Source organism: Harpia harpyja, chromosome 4, assembly GCF_026419915.1.
Source record: "Harpia harpyja isolate bHarHar1 chromosome 4, bHarHar1 primary haplotype, whole genome shotgun sequence".
In the NCBI taxonomy this organism is placed as follows: Eukaryota; Metazoa; Chordata; class Aves; order Accipitriformes; family Accipitridae; genus Harpia; species Harpia harpyja.
This window is the reverse complement of record NC_068943.1, coordinates 29,929,894-29,947,091: the sequence shown is the minus strand read 5'-3', so window position 1 is coordinate 29,947,091 and position 17,198 is coordinate 29,929,894. Positions and strand designations below refer to the sequence as shown.

Below are 17,198 nucleotides of genomic sequence, written 5' to 3'. Positions count from 1 at the left end.
AAATTTAAAGGATGGTCCTGAGCACCTTGGGAACTCCTCTTTTACACAGTTAGGAAGCTCTGTACCATCAAACCTCACCAGATGCATGATGCTTCCTATTTTGTGGTTGGTATATCAGAAGGGACAGAGCCATGTTCCCACCCTGCAGCACCAAATCCTGCATGGTTTTGCTGAAAAAAGCTTTCTCAGACCACACTGCCAGGGATAAACATACACGTTAGCATACTGTGACCACTTTACTGAAATCTATAGCATGATGCCAGTCAATTACTACGTTAATTAGTTCCATATAGCAAATAGTTATAGTTATGGTTAACTGGACTCTAGCAAACAACATGTTGTAATGAAGTAGTAAAATTAAATTGCAAAAATGTTATGCCATGCTTGACAAAATTTCAACTTGAGATTATATTAATGTTTCTGGTTTCTGTTGACTTTTATATAGGCCCATTATAGTCAGCAAGAGAGAATGTTTGTTGAAATCAGTCCATTCTGTGCAACACATTATATTTTGGGCAACAGAATAAAATCTAGGGAAAAAAAGAGAAAGATTTTTTTTTTAATATTATCCCCTTACCAGTCTCTACCCAATAGCTAAGACTGTACTTTCCTAAAAGCAAGCCTTGGAGGATATCTGGATGGAGGCTGGCGTTGGGTTGCTGCCTTGTGCAGAATGGACGTCTGCTCCACATGATACTTCTTATTCCCAAAAATTTCCTTTCTCTAGACAAACGTTTCTTTCTCTCTGTAATCATCCCCTCAGGGACCAAGAATTACATGTGAAGTATATCTGATATTAGTATTCCGTGAGGTCAAACAGTGGTAGAAAAATACCTTTATGTCTTCAAAGTGGCCTTGGAGACTCTGTATAGAGACTCGCAGAATGCTGCTCGTTGAACTGAATTTCACTGAGGAGCAATTTCAAAGAGTATTTTGACACGTAAATCTATTTATGAGATAGTAAAGGGATTAAACTACAAAATATAATCTGGTCATATCCCGATGTCTCTTCCCACACAGAGCTGGTTCCTACTGTAGCTCTATGTAAATACAATATTTCCTTTTGACTTCCTTGTGTGAAACTTGGTGTAAACCTATCCTGTGTTATATTATATAAACTTTTATGCTGTATCACTGCTGACAGAATCTGAGTACTGTTATTTGGTTGCCATGGCTGCCAAGAGATGGCTAGATTGCAATGGTAAAGGGATTTTATTTACATCCACCCACATAGCGTGTTTTTTGGTATCCTGGCCCAATACATATTTCCAGAAGATGAATTTACTAAGCTGGGATTTTGTGGGTGTACTTGGCAGTGGGGGAGAGAGATGGTACTCACGTCTGCATAAGCATTTGGTGCTGAATTAGAAGTGACCTGAGACCTTCCAGGACACAAAACCCTTTTTCTCTCCATGCAGTGATTTGGGATGCAAAAGGGAGAGGAAACGGAGCCGGTCAGTGGCAAGCACGGCTTGTCGGGCGGCTGGGCATCAGACGAGACCGTACAGTCTGGTGCTGCAAACGAGCTGACAAGGGAGACAAGGGAGATACCTTTAAAGACAGTCCTGGGCCAGGAGCAAGTGCCCTGGGGTGTGAACTGCCCTCGCATGGGAGGACAGACAGACAGACAGTGCCGAGCCAGGTCCTGCCAGCACACCGTCAACCCCGGCTGGGCGAAAGCCCTGCCCCAAGTATGGTCGGCATGGGTTTGGCTGCGTGGTCCCTGCAAGACCGCTCATCCCATCAGGCTTTGTGAAAAGGGAAAACTGCGGCTCGCAGAGATGTAATTGCTGTAAACCATTTACTGGATGGAGCTTTTGAGGAAGGTGGAAGGTGTGTTGTCAGGAGATAGGAGGTGAAGGGAGCTCTTCTGCTGCTGTGATTTACTAGATGGCTAGGTTAATGTGGGTGCTGCACCTCACTAGATGGTCATTGTGAGTTTTAATTAATAGTTAGGCCATCTAAATCTTTGCAGATGGGTGTTCTTTAAATTTGAATAAATTAATAAATTAAGCTTTGAGGCTTGAGCCCAACTCGGCATTTCCAAGCGCAATTCAGAGCTGGCAGGATAGCTTCCATTTTTGATTAGTGATAAATCTAATTGCGAAGGAATGGCTGACTTTCAGAGCCAGGACTGTATTACAAGCCATCTGAGAGTAGGAATCGGGCTAAATGAGCCTGATATAATGATTTATTTACAGCAACTCTGATACTTTTAGTAATCCATTATAATTGTACAGACAGAGACTTCATTATCCCTTCACATATCTGTGATCCCTTCAAGGGCTGGGGAGTTGCAGAGCAAGCCCGCAGAGAGGGGAGTGCTCAGAAGGCTTCATCTTGCAAGGTGCTGAGCAGGCTGCACCCCTCACCAGGCAGAACAGGGTATTCGGTTCTTCATACAATATCCCCCTGTGAGTTATTCACATAGGAAGAATATAACTGAATTTATTTTATTTAGGTTCTAATAAGGAAAGATAGTTAATTTCTGTCAGATAATTGGAATAAATCTCTAATTGAATCAAAGTCAATGTAAGTAAATATTTTTATGAAGTTGTTAGTGCATTGTTTGAATGTACTCCTGTAAATGTTTATAGCTATCTTAGTTTGGGGGAGGAAGGAGTTTTTAGCAACTACAAAATTAAATAAACTTGTAAGAATTTCTTTATTCCTTTAGAAAGTATTTATTTTTCAATTTAAAACTGATGAGCCTCTTTTTTGACTCAAGCCTATACATTTTTTGAGAAAAATGGGGGCTGTATCATAATAGCATATCACACCCTATTCTGCCTTCTAAACTAAGATTACACTTCCCAAGTCAACGGTTTTCCTTGGAAAAATTGAGCTTTTTTTTAGTTGAAACCCCCATTTTCCTCTGAAAAACAACCTAGAAGGAACCTTTTAGACTAACTGTAGTTGGACCAGTTCAGTTTGCAGAAAAAGTGCCAGCTAGTGCAACCCTTAGGTATGTCACTCTCATAGTTCAACAACAGCAGCAAAAAAAGGAATCAGCAGTGCTGGCTTTGTTCTGCCTAATCCCAACACACTTCTGCCAGGAACATCTGTACCCCATCCTCTTTTTATCTCTTCCTCTGGGAGATAGTCCATTGAGGGCACATACTAAGCCTGAAAGAAAGTTTGAAACCTCACCAAAAAGTAGAGTTCCTTTACTTCATCCCCATCCTTGTCACTTTTCAAGAGAATTAGGTAGGCTGATGTGTCGTTCAAGGGGTCCAAGCATAGGGTAAGATCACTGGTGCCCTGTCTAAGGCTGGAGAAGTGGGATGAAGAGTCTTAATTGTTCCTTGTTTGTTTCAGGTAGAAACCCGTTTTTTAAGTTGTTGTTAAAGGGATAAAATTTCCCCAGGGAATGGAGGAGCAGGACAGCCATGTATCTGCCAAGCCTAAGTAGACATATTGACATACATTGAAGACTCTGAAATGGGAGCAAATAGACTGAAGCACTACTGCTACAGCTACAGCTGACTGGGAGAGCAGAGAGAAAGCAAAAACACTGGTCTCATTCAAGTAATTTTCCTTCGAAACAAAAATAAAGCTGGTCTGCAAAAGTTAGCAGAGTGGAGCATTTCAGATGTGGGCCATGCAGTGATGCTCTTCATCCCACATTACAGTCTGGGAATCTGGAAAAGCATTCTGGCTTTGGACACATCGTTACATCAGGTGCCTTTAAAAATCCCAGCCTATATCATTGCCATGGACAGATGGGAACAGTTTTATGCTGTCTTTTGTAAGCCATTTCTGGACTGTTCCTATCACAGATCTGTCTTTTCCCCTATCACTCACATCAACACACAGTTCAGAAAAAGCAACCTGGATTCTTTCTTTCTTTTTTTTTTTTTAAGCTAGGATGCATTTTAATGCTTTAACATGGATGTAGAAGACAAGAATACACCATGTGCACCTGGTAGGACTTTAATCTGCATTAATTCCTGGATGTTGATAGGACAAAGGGAAATAATACAGGTTAATACCATTTTAGTATTATATCCACCAGAGACAGACAGAGTAAGACTCCAACAGAAAGTGAAGGGCAGAGAGAAGCTAGCAGTTCTCTTTTCCTGGGATCTTTACATCTGTACAATCCATTTGATTCACACCTAGCTGAACCCTTTCAGCTGAGATGCTCTTTCTAGCTGAGACTGTCCTGGGGCACCTCTCACAAGCATGGTCCAGGAAGGAGAGGTAAAAACCTGAGTTCTTCTTGGGTAATGTGACCTGGATGACGGCTGGGGGAGATGAAAATGAATCTGTTGTAAGATGAATACACATGCAGTCCATTGCTGCTGCCCCAGTGGGTCGCAAGGCCACATACCCCCAAAAGTGCTGAAGTGCTTGTGCAGGAGAAGCCTCCTGCAGCACATAAAAACTAGCTTAACCACAGACACAGCAGCACTGGTCAAAGCAGCAGAAGGTTGTAAAACTGGCTGGCCTTTGCCAAATGTGAATGATGGAGTTTGAAGGTACCATTCGCGATTAAAAGCTGGAGCTGCTGAGCCTTCTGTTGGCAGCCAGTGTCTCCTGGTGACGTGGGACTACTTCTGATGAGATAAGTGAGAGCAGCAGCAATCTTTTCTGATATATCAGGGTTATGGGCTCAGCCAGTAGGAAACTGGCTACATTCAGCACCTCTCGCTTTCTTCGGTGCTTGGTAGAGCAAAATCTCATCCTAGAAATCTGAATGGTGCAACTGATGTTAGTTTTGTCCTAAAATAGTCTTTCATTGTCTGGGACCTAATCATCCACGGGTGACACCAAAACCTTTGGTATTCATTGACCTCATGCTACGCTTGGGAATGCCATTGCAACCTTTGGTATTCATTGAACTCATGCTACTCTTAGTAATGCCATTGCATATCTTCAGGAGGTGCTGCTCTTTCAGGAAAAGGCTGCAACCCTACTTTAATGGTGCCACAAAGTCCAGGATTCCCAGCTTTTAAGGAGCTGCAGAGTGCAGAGACAAAAGATAATGGCTGACTAAAGGCCATGGCTACCCAGCAAGTTGGTGGACTGGACCAGTAGCCCATTGGTACATTTACTTTCTGTCTGTCTGCATTTAACATTTCTGTGGTTAATGTCCGCAGAAAGGGACAGGCATTTTCTCAGTGAAGAAATTCACGTAAAAAGCAGGGAGCATATTGTCTGTACCTGTCGGTGTGGTCATAGACTCTGCTCAGAAGGGCACAGTCCAGTAGCCGTAAGCTTCCTGAGGTCCTTCTAGCCAGCCTGTAAGTGTCTCCTCCTAACTCCCTCCGACTCCAGCTTTTCCTCCAGGCTCCGATTGCTTTAGGTTACTAATGTGCATAACAGTGCCATCAGGCACTTCCCCAGGGAGCTCTGCCGCTGGAGGTTGAGCTCGTGCCGGTGGTACAATGTTTCCCTCATAGGTTTGCTGTCATAAAGCTTCGTGGTGCTGTAGAGAGAGCACTTCTGCCCTCGCCTCAGGACCCATCAGAGAAAGGCTGCACATAGCAATTTGTGAACAATAGGACTGAATTTGCATCTGATTCAAAAGTAATTTCACACGGTTTTGAAAGGGTTTGGGTTTTGTTGGGTTTTTTTTTTCTTCTTCCACTGTTCTCTTGCAGGGGGATTTTATTAAATGAAGCAGGGAATAAAAACAAGGAAGAAAACTATAGGATGAGTGTTATATTGGAACGTTTGAACCATTTAAAACCACTAAGAGCAGATTTCCATGATGCAACGCTTGTTAGAGACCTTCTTTGTTACCTCCAAAAGGATTGGTACCTTTGGGTGGCAAATGGCAACAGCCTGAAAAATGGCAGCTCAAAGTCTCAACGTGCAGAGTCATGTCAGTGCAGCTCTTCACCTGCTGGGGACTAAGAGCCCAAGGATGGGGCCAGGAAGAAAGAAGCAATAAAGCATTTTTGCCAATTTTTATTAATGTTAGTAAAGCTGAGGGCTCCTTAAATTCAGTTGTTGAATCCTACAGGTGAGCACAGTAATAACTGAAGCTTTGCTGGCTTACACTAGTTGGGAATAGAAGCTTGGGAAGTGTACACCAGATTTATAAATATTCTGTTAGTCTTGAACACTAAGCATAAATGGGAAAGATGCAAAAGGAGGAGACGGATATTGAATTACACCAATAAAACCCTCCAGCTGGAAAAGCCCAAGGAATGTGTAGAGATTGCTTGGAGTCAGAAATGAGTTCATTAAAAGATGTACCAGAAGTAATGAGATAAGATAATGAAGGGATGAGTCTGTCTTCCTTTTTGTCGCCTTAAAAAAAAAAAAAAAAAAAAAAAGACAAGTGGTTGGGGGAGGGAAGGAGGACTTGTAGAAAGAGCAGGGGCCAGCCTGCATCTGCTCCACTCCAGTAACAAAACCCTTTTGGACCTGAAGAACCACAGTAGCTCCATGAGATCCCCACTGGAGCCCTTCCCAATCACACTCACCGCATGGGCAAGGACCCAGAAATAAGCAATCCTCCTGTGCCCCCTTCCCTCAAAGCTCCTCTTCCATCATCTGCCTTTTCTCTCCATCTTGCACTCAGCTTTTCAGCCATCTTGAGACTGACTGTACTGCAGCCAACAGGCTGAGATGTTATGAGCCATCCAGAGCTGCCCAGACTGGGAAAGATCTGTAAAAAAAAAAAAAAAAGAGAGAGAGAGAGAGCTGACCAGGCCACACAGTTAACTGGGGAAGGGAGCCAGCAACCAGAGCAATAGCTGTTGTGGCTGACCTGCCATCCCAAAGCATCCATCTGTGACTGACCATCTGCCTTGGATCCTGCAAGCATCAACAAAACACCATATTTTTTCCCCAGCTCTGCTATCCTTTCTCTCCTCCTTCCTCTTATGTCTGTCCATGCCTGGCCACAAACAGGGAAAGCAGCATCTCAGAGCAGAACAGAAGTAACCGTGGCCTCTCGTTTGCTGGGATTTTTGGAGCAGGCAGCGATATCCATACAGCAGGACGCAGAGCTGCGCAGGGTTACTTCAGCAGGTAACCTCCTTCCCCACAGGGAATTAAAGTTTGGGGAAGCACCAGCTACTTGTAACAGCATCTGCTAGGACATATTATCAGGAGATGACAGGACATAGGACAAATATGATGAGACATGACAGAAAGGTCACGGAAAGGAAAGGTGGAGTTCTTAAAAAAAAATGGACAAAGCTGTTCATTTTGAGCTTTGTATCATCGAGTCCTGACATCTTAAATTGTATTATATTATTTGCTTTGGAAATAAAGGCAGAGTGAACATAGGAATCGCTGCTGAGGAGAGCAGAACAGCTTCATTTTGAGGAGGAATATAAATAAAGGGGAAGCCAAAGAAGGCTGGAAAAACAAAGACAAAGCAGCATCCATTTAAAGCGAGGTGATTCTACCTGATTTCAGCCCAGTGTGTATTCAAAGGTTCTTGTGGCACGTATCAAATACTGCCCACTGAGAAAGACTCTGATGAACATTTCTCTCCTATTTCTTTGTTAGTGAAACTGTTCCTAATGGCTACAGCCGTGTATGTTACTGCTTAATGCATAAAGCCTGCTGTGTTTGCCTACACAGCCACCCGAGTTGGTAGCATTAAATTCACAGCACTGTGCTTTGAGTTACCTTGCAGAATGAAAGACTTCATATATAAAACCAACTCTGTTCAGCTCTGACTCACCCTCGCTTTTCCACAGGAGATAGTATTAATATTAAATTCTATTTCTCCCCGAGAACAGTACCATTTCCATTCTGTTGACAAATATCCTAGCAACACAGGGGTAGAGGAAGAAGAGACCGAAAGTGTGACAGAGAGCTCTGGGAACTGATCTAAGCGTTTTGCACAACCTCAGCCATTGCACTGCTGTTTCTTTCGGATGACCACATCTTTGGTGTTTTGCAATGCATCTGACTGCTTTGATTCTCCCTGTGAAACCCCTGCCCAGCCTTCAAAAAATGTCTCTGTGTGGATGCATAGGGTTGCTGAGGGCTGGAGTGCAAATGAGTAGAATCATGCATCCTAACATCAGGCAGAGGTTTGGGGAAGCAGAACGTGTCCACGCTATGAGAACCAGACAGCAAACAGATGTCTTCATGAAGGCAGAAAGAACAGACCCAGCAAAATCCTCTGAAAATGTTTTGGGATTCAAACAAGCCAGCTTCAGCTGTGCTAATAAGGCAGAGGCGGAACATTTCATTTAAGTCCTAATGAAATGGAATTACAGTGTCCCACTGACTTTCAATGGGGGGTTGTGGGCTGTGAAGTCTGTTGAAAATCTTGAAAATCTAAAAGTCCCATTTTTAGATGTGATCCCTGAACCCCTGTAACTTTCTGTACTAATTTACCACAAACATAGTAGCAAATGAGTGAGTGAGACTGTAACTTTCCAATAAGTATTGCAAGATATTCATAGAAATCAAATTTTTAATTCACAATCTGAAACACTACTGCTGAGAATTAATTCCTTCGAGTCAGGGGAAAGATGTATACAACATCTGCATGAATATTTAGAATACAGCTGTTCACAAAGAGCCAACAAACCAAGGATTATTTGTCAAAAGTGTGCAGTGAATAGTACCAGGTAATGGATGCATTTGGGATGATTGTGGTTAATTCACAGATTATTCAAGAACAAACCTAAAAGAGGTGATGAAATGTATCAGCACCTGTAGGAATTATGTGGAGTGGAGAGACTGCTGTTTTGCAAACTGCAAGTACTCGGAAATGACATCTTTTACAAAAATTTTGTGGTGAGGCTGAAGAGTGGGTAGAAAACTCTGGTCAATTATTTCCCCTTGTTCTGAAGAATTAGCACAATAATCCTTATCCACTGGTGCTCATCAAAAAAGACAGAATGCATCTTGCATTGTATTACTTGGAACACAAAGCAGCTTTCTGAAGTCAAGTGCAGTTTTGCAGACAGTACATCAAGAAACTTATCTAGAAGGAGTTTCCTGGTGTGATTTTAGATCTCAGCCTCCTGCGTTGTCTGTGAGAGGCATCTACCATGCTTGGGGATGTGCCCCAGAGCAGACCCAAAAAGCTGCTGAACGCTTAGATCTCGGTGATTGCTGAGCAAGCTCTTGAAAACCACTCACACTGCCCATTTTAGGGAAGACCTGGATTCCAGTCTGTGGTGTCTGTAAAAAGTATGTCCTCACCAAAATATACCCCACCCCCAATTAAGAGTCAAGAGTAAAGTTAAGGAAAATATTTCTCTGGGCCCAGTGGTATATTTGTAGCCTGTATTTGTATAGAGGAAGAATGGAGGTCATTTCAGCCCCTTTACTAAATATTTGGATTTTAAGTAAGTGCATCAGTGCAAACGTGCACAATGCGTCGGTGTTTTTTTAAGGGACGAGGGGAGTTATTTGTTGTACACGAGGATGTTTGAACAGGATTTAAGAAATGGGTAGGAGCCTACATAAATTTAAGAGAGTTTGTAAAGCTTCTCAGCTCCACCCCATGACATCGCTTTACCAACAGACCTCAAGATTGGCATTATGTGACAATCCTTTCCCAAAGGGACAGTTTATGCAAAGTCTCTGTTAGGTGTTGCCCTGTAGCTGACACAGGGATGAGTGGGCGGATGAGTACCCTCTCCGCACCAGGGTAAACAAAAAAAATTACTTAAATTAAATCTCCACGTGCACACATGTCTCGCCTCAGAAAACAACGTTACAGTGCTGGCTGAAATGTTGGGGTGGTGGCTGTGTCCCATAGTACCTTCCATTCTGAGACAGGAATTTGATCTCTGGACCCACGTGATTTCTCAATGAATTGTTCAGATTACAAGCCTGATACACATGGACACTTAAAGCATTGTACACAAAGGTATTGGAAAAACCAGATCCCACCCACTTGTTTTTGAGGAAAAGCACTGGTACAACAAAAGCTTTCAGGTATAATACTGGAAGTGGTTTCATTTTCCAGAACAAAGAACCATGCTGGCAAAAGCTGGCATGATATAAATACCCCAAGGACAAAGATTTCTCTCCCTGCAGAGGAAAGGAGGAAGGAATAAAAGGGAAGAAGAGCACATGTTCATAAAACTGGGATCTATCTCTTTTTTTGTTATATCTTTTCTTAGGTCCCTGTCAGTTTATTAGTAAGGTAGTGGGGTTTAATAGTCTTTGCATATTTTTAATACCTCTGCATAGCTGTAATGCATATGTGCATGTGAGTGCATATATGTGCACAAACATATATATCTACACATTTATACATACACATTCATAAATATGTGTATGTTATGTATAGAAACACATTTATACATACCTGCAATTTTCTGTCCTATAGAGGCATCACTTTTGTTTGTATCTATTCCTTATGCCTTCTCTATCTCTTTACTGGTATGGATGTAATTTTTCCACACACCAGATGTGATTTCAACATCTTTTACGCAAGTGTCAATCCACAGCCACTGCAATGACTGAAATTAAATCACTCTGGGGGTTTCTTGTGGCACAGTGAAGATCAAAATATGGGCAAACTGGGACTGTGTTTGCCTCTGTTGCCAGCACAGACCCACTTTGCAGCTACTGAGGCAGAAGATCTGAGGGGTTTTTTTATAAATGTAAAATTAATTTAATGTTATTTTGACCTTTTCAGAGAAGTACTAAGGGGAGAGCAGAGGTTAGAGACCCTCTGCGTGTGACCTTGCCCCAGCGCAATCTTCCCTCTTGCAAAGTTCTGCAAATTGTCATTAGGTCCTATGATTTATCTGTTCAAGCTGGATCCTGTGGTTTATCTGAGCCTCTCTCTCAAACCCAGAAGCCAAGCAATTTCCATGGCAGGGACTCCCTGCATGAGGATGGGTTGCTTTGAGGGTCACAGGGGATGCCAAGAGAAGGTGGAGACTTCCCCTGTGTGTTGTTGAAGTTGTAGATGAGGAGAAACATATGACAGCCAGCCAAGGCAGAGCTAATTGTGCAATCAGCTTGGCTTGACTAGCCTTTGGTGGCATGACACTGTATCAGGGTAGAGAAACCATGACCTCTGTGTTGCACCCTGTCCTATCTCAGAGGAGAAAGGCTATGCAACACGCTGGCCATTTCTGTTGCAGAGCCATGAGCAGCCCCATAGGTGACCCCGCCGCTTGGGATGAGCTGAGATTCCAAAGCGCTCAGAGAGCGCTGAAATCATAATGCTGTGAATCTCCTTTCAGGAAGCAGAAAAGAGAGAATGGGAGCAGGAGAAAAATTATCGTACCTTCCTCCTCCTTTTTTGCCTGGACTCGTGCCAAGCACATCTGGGCAAAGAGAGGGGAAATGTGGTTTCCACAAGATGAAACTTTCAATGGGTACAAGCAGTTTCTAAGGAGACCTGCTCTATAATTGTAGAGGAAATTACAAGCTAAATCATCTGTGGTTTGGGGAGATAAATCAATGATATTTTGTAAGTAAGTTGAACCCAACTGCTGACTACTTACCAAGAAGGAAACTGGAAAGAAATCAATTCCAAGAACTTTCAACAAAAATCCATCTTAATTCAGGTCTGACAGATCTGTTTTGTTCTCCTTCTCTAAAGCAACGCGATGCACCAGCCTGAAATCCCTATTACTATTGCAGAGACAGGCTCTCCCCAGCAAAGATGGACTAATACGCTACATTCCAGGCCTGCCAAACCACTCGCTGCCATGTCTTGGGAATGCACAAAGGCCTGCACACCTTTCAGGGCTGGCCTGCTGAACCTGCTGGTGTCTCTCCAGGGGGGGCAGATCCAAAGCAGAATCCGCAAACTGTGATGCATTGCACCGTGCATTGAACTGGATTGCTGAAGCACAGTTGCACCCACTGGACCCTGTAATGACAGCAGCAAACTAATTCTGCTTGTAACCTAAATGACATCTGACTCCTAAATTAGTGCTGTTCGTATGCTGATGCTTTACACATTTTAACTTTTTTTTTTTTTTGGAAGGCAAGGGGAAAAAAGCGAGACCCTGAATATCTACTAGCATTTGCCCTTTATTTTGTAGTTTTACTTTACTGAATGTCCCTGTGGAATGCTGAACACAGCTTAGTTAAATCAAAAGAGATAATAGGGAGATAATACCCTCTCTTCTGGAAAGATGAGTGAGAGTTTCCTTTTGTGTTTATTCTATGTTTTTTTCTGGTGTTGAGATCTCCACAGTCAAAAACACTGCAATGCCTGGTTCTTGCCCCTAATCTTTGGCAGACTTAATCCTGCACATAGTGTAATTCCTAACCCATCTCACCAGAACTTATCTGCAAAAGAGACCTGCCAAAATCTGTGTCTGAAAGGCTGGATTAGTTACAAAGGTCACTGTTACTTATTCAAAAGAGAATGACATAGACCCAAGCTGAGGTACTGGCTTCTTCAAAACAGGAGTATTCATAATTTCTTCTCTACTGCCCACAGTTGTCTTTCTTGTACCTGACTCTTTTCCTCCCTTTCTGCTTCTCCTTTTGTGTATCGGTGTTGACCAAAAGTACCTGATATTCAGCTCAGTGCTGCTGGTGAGGTTTGTTGCTCTCTGCCTCGCCACAGGACACACTCAAGTAGCAATCAACCAGCTCCTGTTTGGAACTTGGACCTTCTGGAGCTTTGACTCCTTTCTCATGTCATCCTGCCTCCCTTATTATGTCGAGGGTTTTGAGCATGGGGTCTGTTTACCTCATGTGGTAAAATAAGGCATATATAATACACCAGTGAAGAGACGTCAAGGAGGTTCCTGGGCATCCTTGGTTGTAACAGGACACAAAACTGTTGGGTTACAGTTGAGGGGTTTCTCCCTCTGCTTCCTATACGACACACAGCATGATGCCTACCGGGCTGGACCTTTCTCTGTGATTTATTAAAACCTTTGTGAATACTGAACCGTTTTTCAACTTCACAAGAGATACTTGCTAAAAGTCATTCTGACTTCACCTTGATACCTGCTCAGATTATATCAGGTGAGGAACTTGAAGTCCCATTCCAGAAATACTTGCTGTATCTTACAGAAGCCAAACACAAATGCTTCCATAAATGTTTGCCTTGTGGTGCCGTATTCCTCTTGAGCCATGCCTACAAGAGTGTATGAAATTGAAATGCCTCAGGATGGTGAAGAGAAGAGTTTTCCCCTGTGCCTAAACACCAGTACAATGCATGCTCTTGCTTCAAGGTGCGGATGAAAGAATATCCTTCCCTACCAAATGCAAACTCCTGAGGACCCAGTCTGTTTGGAGAGACTCAGAGTGGAGAACTGTCCCTGTCTATTCCATTCCCAAGCTAGCTGGAGACACAAGAAAGAAGCACTGTAAATAGTATCCTTTTGGACAAGTTCTTCCGATGTCTCCATTTCTGCTCACCTGTCTTCTCATACTTCTTCTTTTCACTGTAAGGTTCATTTTGCCTGAATTTAGCTGTCAAAAAGGTGGAGGGACCTAGGCTGTGCTGTTCAGTAGGGTCCTCCAGTGACAGCCACTTCATCCTACCTCTCCTCAATGCCTTTCTTGCACTGGGTGTATGACAGTCTGGAGATACCTCTTGTTCTCTACTGGCTGTACAGAAAGCCCATGTAATTGCTTACACTACAGGCCCAACTTGCATTCACAGAATAGCTGCTTGGATCCCACTGTTCAGGTTTGGGGGTTTTTTGGACCAACTCTGTTCCTTTCTTTTTCCATCTGTGATTTCCCTCCCTTTGAAAATGCAAGCTTTCCATGGATTTCCCTGTCACTTCACATTTCCATTTCTATTACATTTCCCCTTCTTGGACTTTTTCTTTTATGGCCCTGTCCCTTTCCAATCCCCAGTCATTTTTTCTACATTTTTCTTTGCTTACCTCTTATTCACAAAGCTCTAGCCATTTCACATCTCCTATGTTTAACCCTCTCTACTGTGCAGAAAACCTGCTGGACTGAAAGAGCAGGAGGTCATCTAACTAGCATCGCCAGTGCAGATGAGAATGAAGTCCTTTGTAAACTTGCTCAGCGACAGAAGGAAACCCAGTTCTGGACAGGGGGAACTTACCAAAAGGCAAGTGTTCCATGACCAGAAATGAAAACAAACATCAGCTGAAAGAACTCTATGACTCAACTGATCAAAAAAATCTACTATAAAAAATGCTTTTGTTTTCAAGTGAATAGATTCCCTTTGTAACCATGGAAATTCTTTTCAGTCTCAGCAAAACTAAGGAGTTATCAAAAACTTATGGGTTTTTTTATCTTTCAGTGGTTTTGTGGGGTGGGAATAGGGGAAGATGGGAGTTTTAGGAAAAAAAAGTTGAAGTGATAAACTCTGATCAACATCATATTCCATTTGTATCATCTAAAGAAGAAAAGCTGAGGTACACATTTCAAAGGAGAAGCTGGATGGTGTACAGTAAGTTGTCTATTTAATCTCTATTTGGCAGAATGTCAGGTCACTAGACTAGACTTGGTGTTATAAAAAGCTTGCATGAATATTTTCTTTCAGATTTTTTTAATGAATTCATTCAGCACGTCTTCCTACTTCCAAGTAGTCCAGCCAATGAATCTACTGGAGCTATTGCTGATATGGTGAATTTAGAATTAAAGTTGTAGAATAGTATAACCAAGTGAATTTCAGATTTGTAAATGCATGTTGGAAGTAGAAACTTGAATCTGTAAGTTTTACCCATGTAACAGGGCACAACAATGATCTGTGTGTGTGTCCACCCTGAACGTCTCAAATTCTGAATGTCACCTACCTGCAATGAATTACTCATGAGTGCTATAGTGTACTCTGAATAACAAATATATTCAAGAAAATTACAATTTATTTGAGGACAATTCATGAAGAAAGGATGAGGTGAAATTAATCTAATATGGAATTAAAAATGAATTATTCATGCAGCTCTACAGGACAATGATATCCCCACAAGCAATAACTGTATCGACATCCATGTGGAAGAGGGCCCCCATTCTGTCCTTCTTCCATCCCAGCAAATATAAGCATACCAAACCGCTTTCAGAATTTAATAGCAATCTGCGGTTTCTGTTAAGTTTCTGGAGTTATTTTTTGGCCTGCAGGGATCATTTTTGCAATGGAGTGATGGATCTCTGACAACCTTCATCCAGAGGCCTCTGTTATCCCTTTTCAGAGCTGTTGGAGAACTAGTTAACAGCCTATTTAACACAAAAATTTGCCTGACCCTGAATATTGGAGTTAAGAAAAACCTGGGATGATTTATGATTCACATAGTTTACCTTGCTCTTGAACCTCTGCTATCCCCATGGGACGAGGATTTCCAGGATTAGCTAGAGAAAACATCATCTTATTAAAATGTTGCCCACAGCTGCAATGTACATACTATGGAAGCACAAATTAAAAGAAAATTGGATTTCCAGAGACTGAGCTGAGATTGAATGATTTCATGTCAGGAGTGAAACAGTTCCCTTTTCACATCTTGAAATGCGATGGAAATTGGATGGGGCTTTGAGCAACCTGGTCTAGTGGAAGGTGTCCCTGCCCATGGCAGAGGCGTTGGAACGAGATGATCTTTAAGGTCCCTTCCAACCCAAACCATTCTATGATTCTGTGAGTTTATGATCTTTGTTTTCCTTTGTGGTCTCTCTTTGTCTTTGTTTCCAGGCAGGGGTGAATGGGACCGATCTCCCTGCAGCAAGCGGCTACCATTCATCTGCGTTTACAAACCAAAACTGATGCACCCTTGACTTGTCACTGAACCACTGATGAAACCTGACTGGCTGCAGTGGGACTTGGAATAGAGTTCAGCTGCAAGCCATTAGTGCAGAAATATCTTTTGCATGGAAAAATCAAGATCTTGTACTAAAAAAGCAGAGCTATTATAGCATGACACTTTTCTGTTCTCTTTGCATTATTGTGGCAATGTTCTTGTAGACTATGTTTAAAAGGATGCTATAAAAATAAATTCTGATTAGATTTGAATGCTTGATGAAATCAGCATACAATTTAGATTTACCACAGGGTGTTCAAGAATATTCGTAAGAGCTCTTTAATTATTAAATAATTACAAATCACTCATTAAAACATTATTCATTTCACCATTTAATCATGGCAAGTCATACATTTTAAACCCTAGAATTTTTCCTTTCTTAGTGCCAGATAGATCCAAGGAAAGTTAATTGAATGTTTTTAATATCTAAGTAGTTAAATGGCTAGTTCAATAAACTGCAAGAGGGCCATAAGATGAGGCCCAAATTACAGGGAGAATTCATGAGTGTATGATGGGGCCCAGGAGGTGGTGCACCACTTTGTTAAATTAAAAAAAACCCTTGCTTTTATGGTTAGGGTTGTCTAAGTTCTCACTATGATCCATGACCGTGTTCCCCAAAGGCAAACATCCTCACTTTGTTTCCCTTAGTTGTAAGTACCCCTACTGCTTTTGACTCCATCAGTTACTTGCAAGCTCCTCTTCCAAGGTACTCTCCCTCACTATGCAAGAAGATAAATGGAAATGCTTGGGCCAGGAACGCTTGCTTGACTCATCCAGACAATGACAAAACACTTCATCAGTTAGGAAGGATGAGGACACTAGCAAAAATTGAGTTAGCATTTCAGCCATCCCGTTATCCAGCACAACTTCAGAGAATGATTACACCGATATAAACAGCAGCTGCCTTATTTACCCAAGTGTTCGCTATAAAGCGGGTGTCAGCTTTTCCCCTTCATGAGTGAACTGAGGGTATGAGCAAGGTAAGAGCAAGAGTGGGTCAAGGGCTTCCTCCGGGTCGGACTCACCTGCTGTTAGGAGAACCAACATCTGGCATGGGCAGCACATACCTTTCCCCATCCTCAGGCCACCTGAGGTGTGGTCCTGCCCAGGAGGGCTGCCAAGGAGCAAAGGGCACCAGACACAAGGCCACTCCAGAGACTCATCTTCCCGAGTGTTGGGATAGCTGCGTTCCCTCAGAATCAATGACTTTCCCTGTAATTATCTCAAGGAATGCCAACCATACCAAGACAAAATTATGTTTTATACAAACCATATTTTTTTCCTGGCTGACTGTTATTCCAGTATTTTAACAATGTTTGCAGCGGTTTGTTCAGAGTCACAAGGGAAGATGGTAGCAGAGCTGGGGACAAAGTCGAGGAGGATCTCATTCTTATTCTTCAAAAGTTCTATCCACCAAGGAATGCAGCTTCCCAAATCAAAGTGACAGCATGAGTTCAAAGGAGAAGCAACAAACTGACCGGTTAATCCAAGCACCATTTCTACAAATGGTACTACTTCTTATTGCCAGAGACGTGGCCCACTTCTTGACCTTATTTTTTGGCA

General features: G+C 42.4%; 1 protein-coding gene across 1 annotated transcript; it reads left to right on the top strand.

Annotated features, from left to right (window-relative positions):
- Positions 1-6,839: 6,839 nt before the first annotated feature.
- Positions 6,840-15,612, top strand: LOC128141074 (snaclec agkisacutacin subunit A-like). Its single transcript, XM_052785632.1, is given in 6 exon segments — positions 6,840-6,987; positions 12,094-12,261; positions 12,264-12,298; positions 13,823-13,954; positions 14,968-15,101; positions 15,528-15,612. Coding segments are annotated over 6 exon segments (702 nt in total).
- The last annotated feature ends 1,586 nt before the right edge of the window (positions 15,613-17,198 follow it).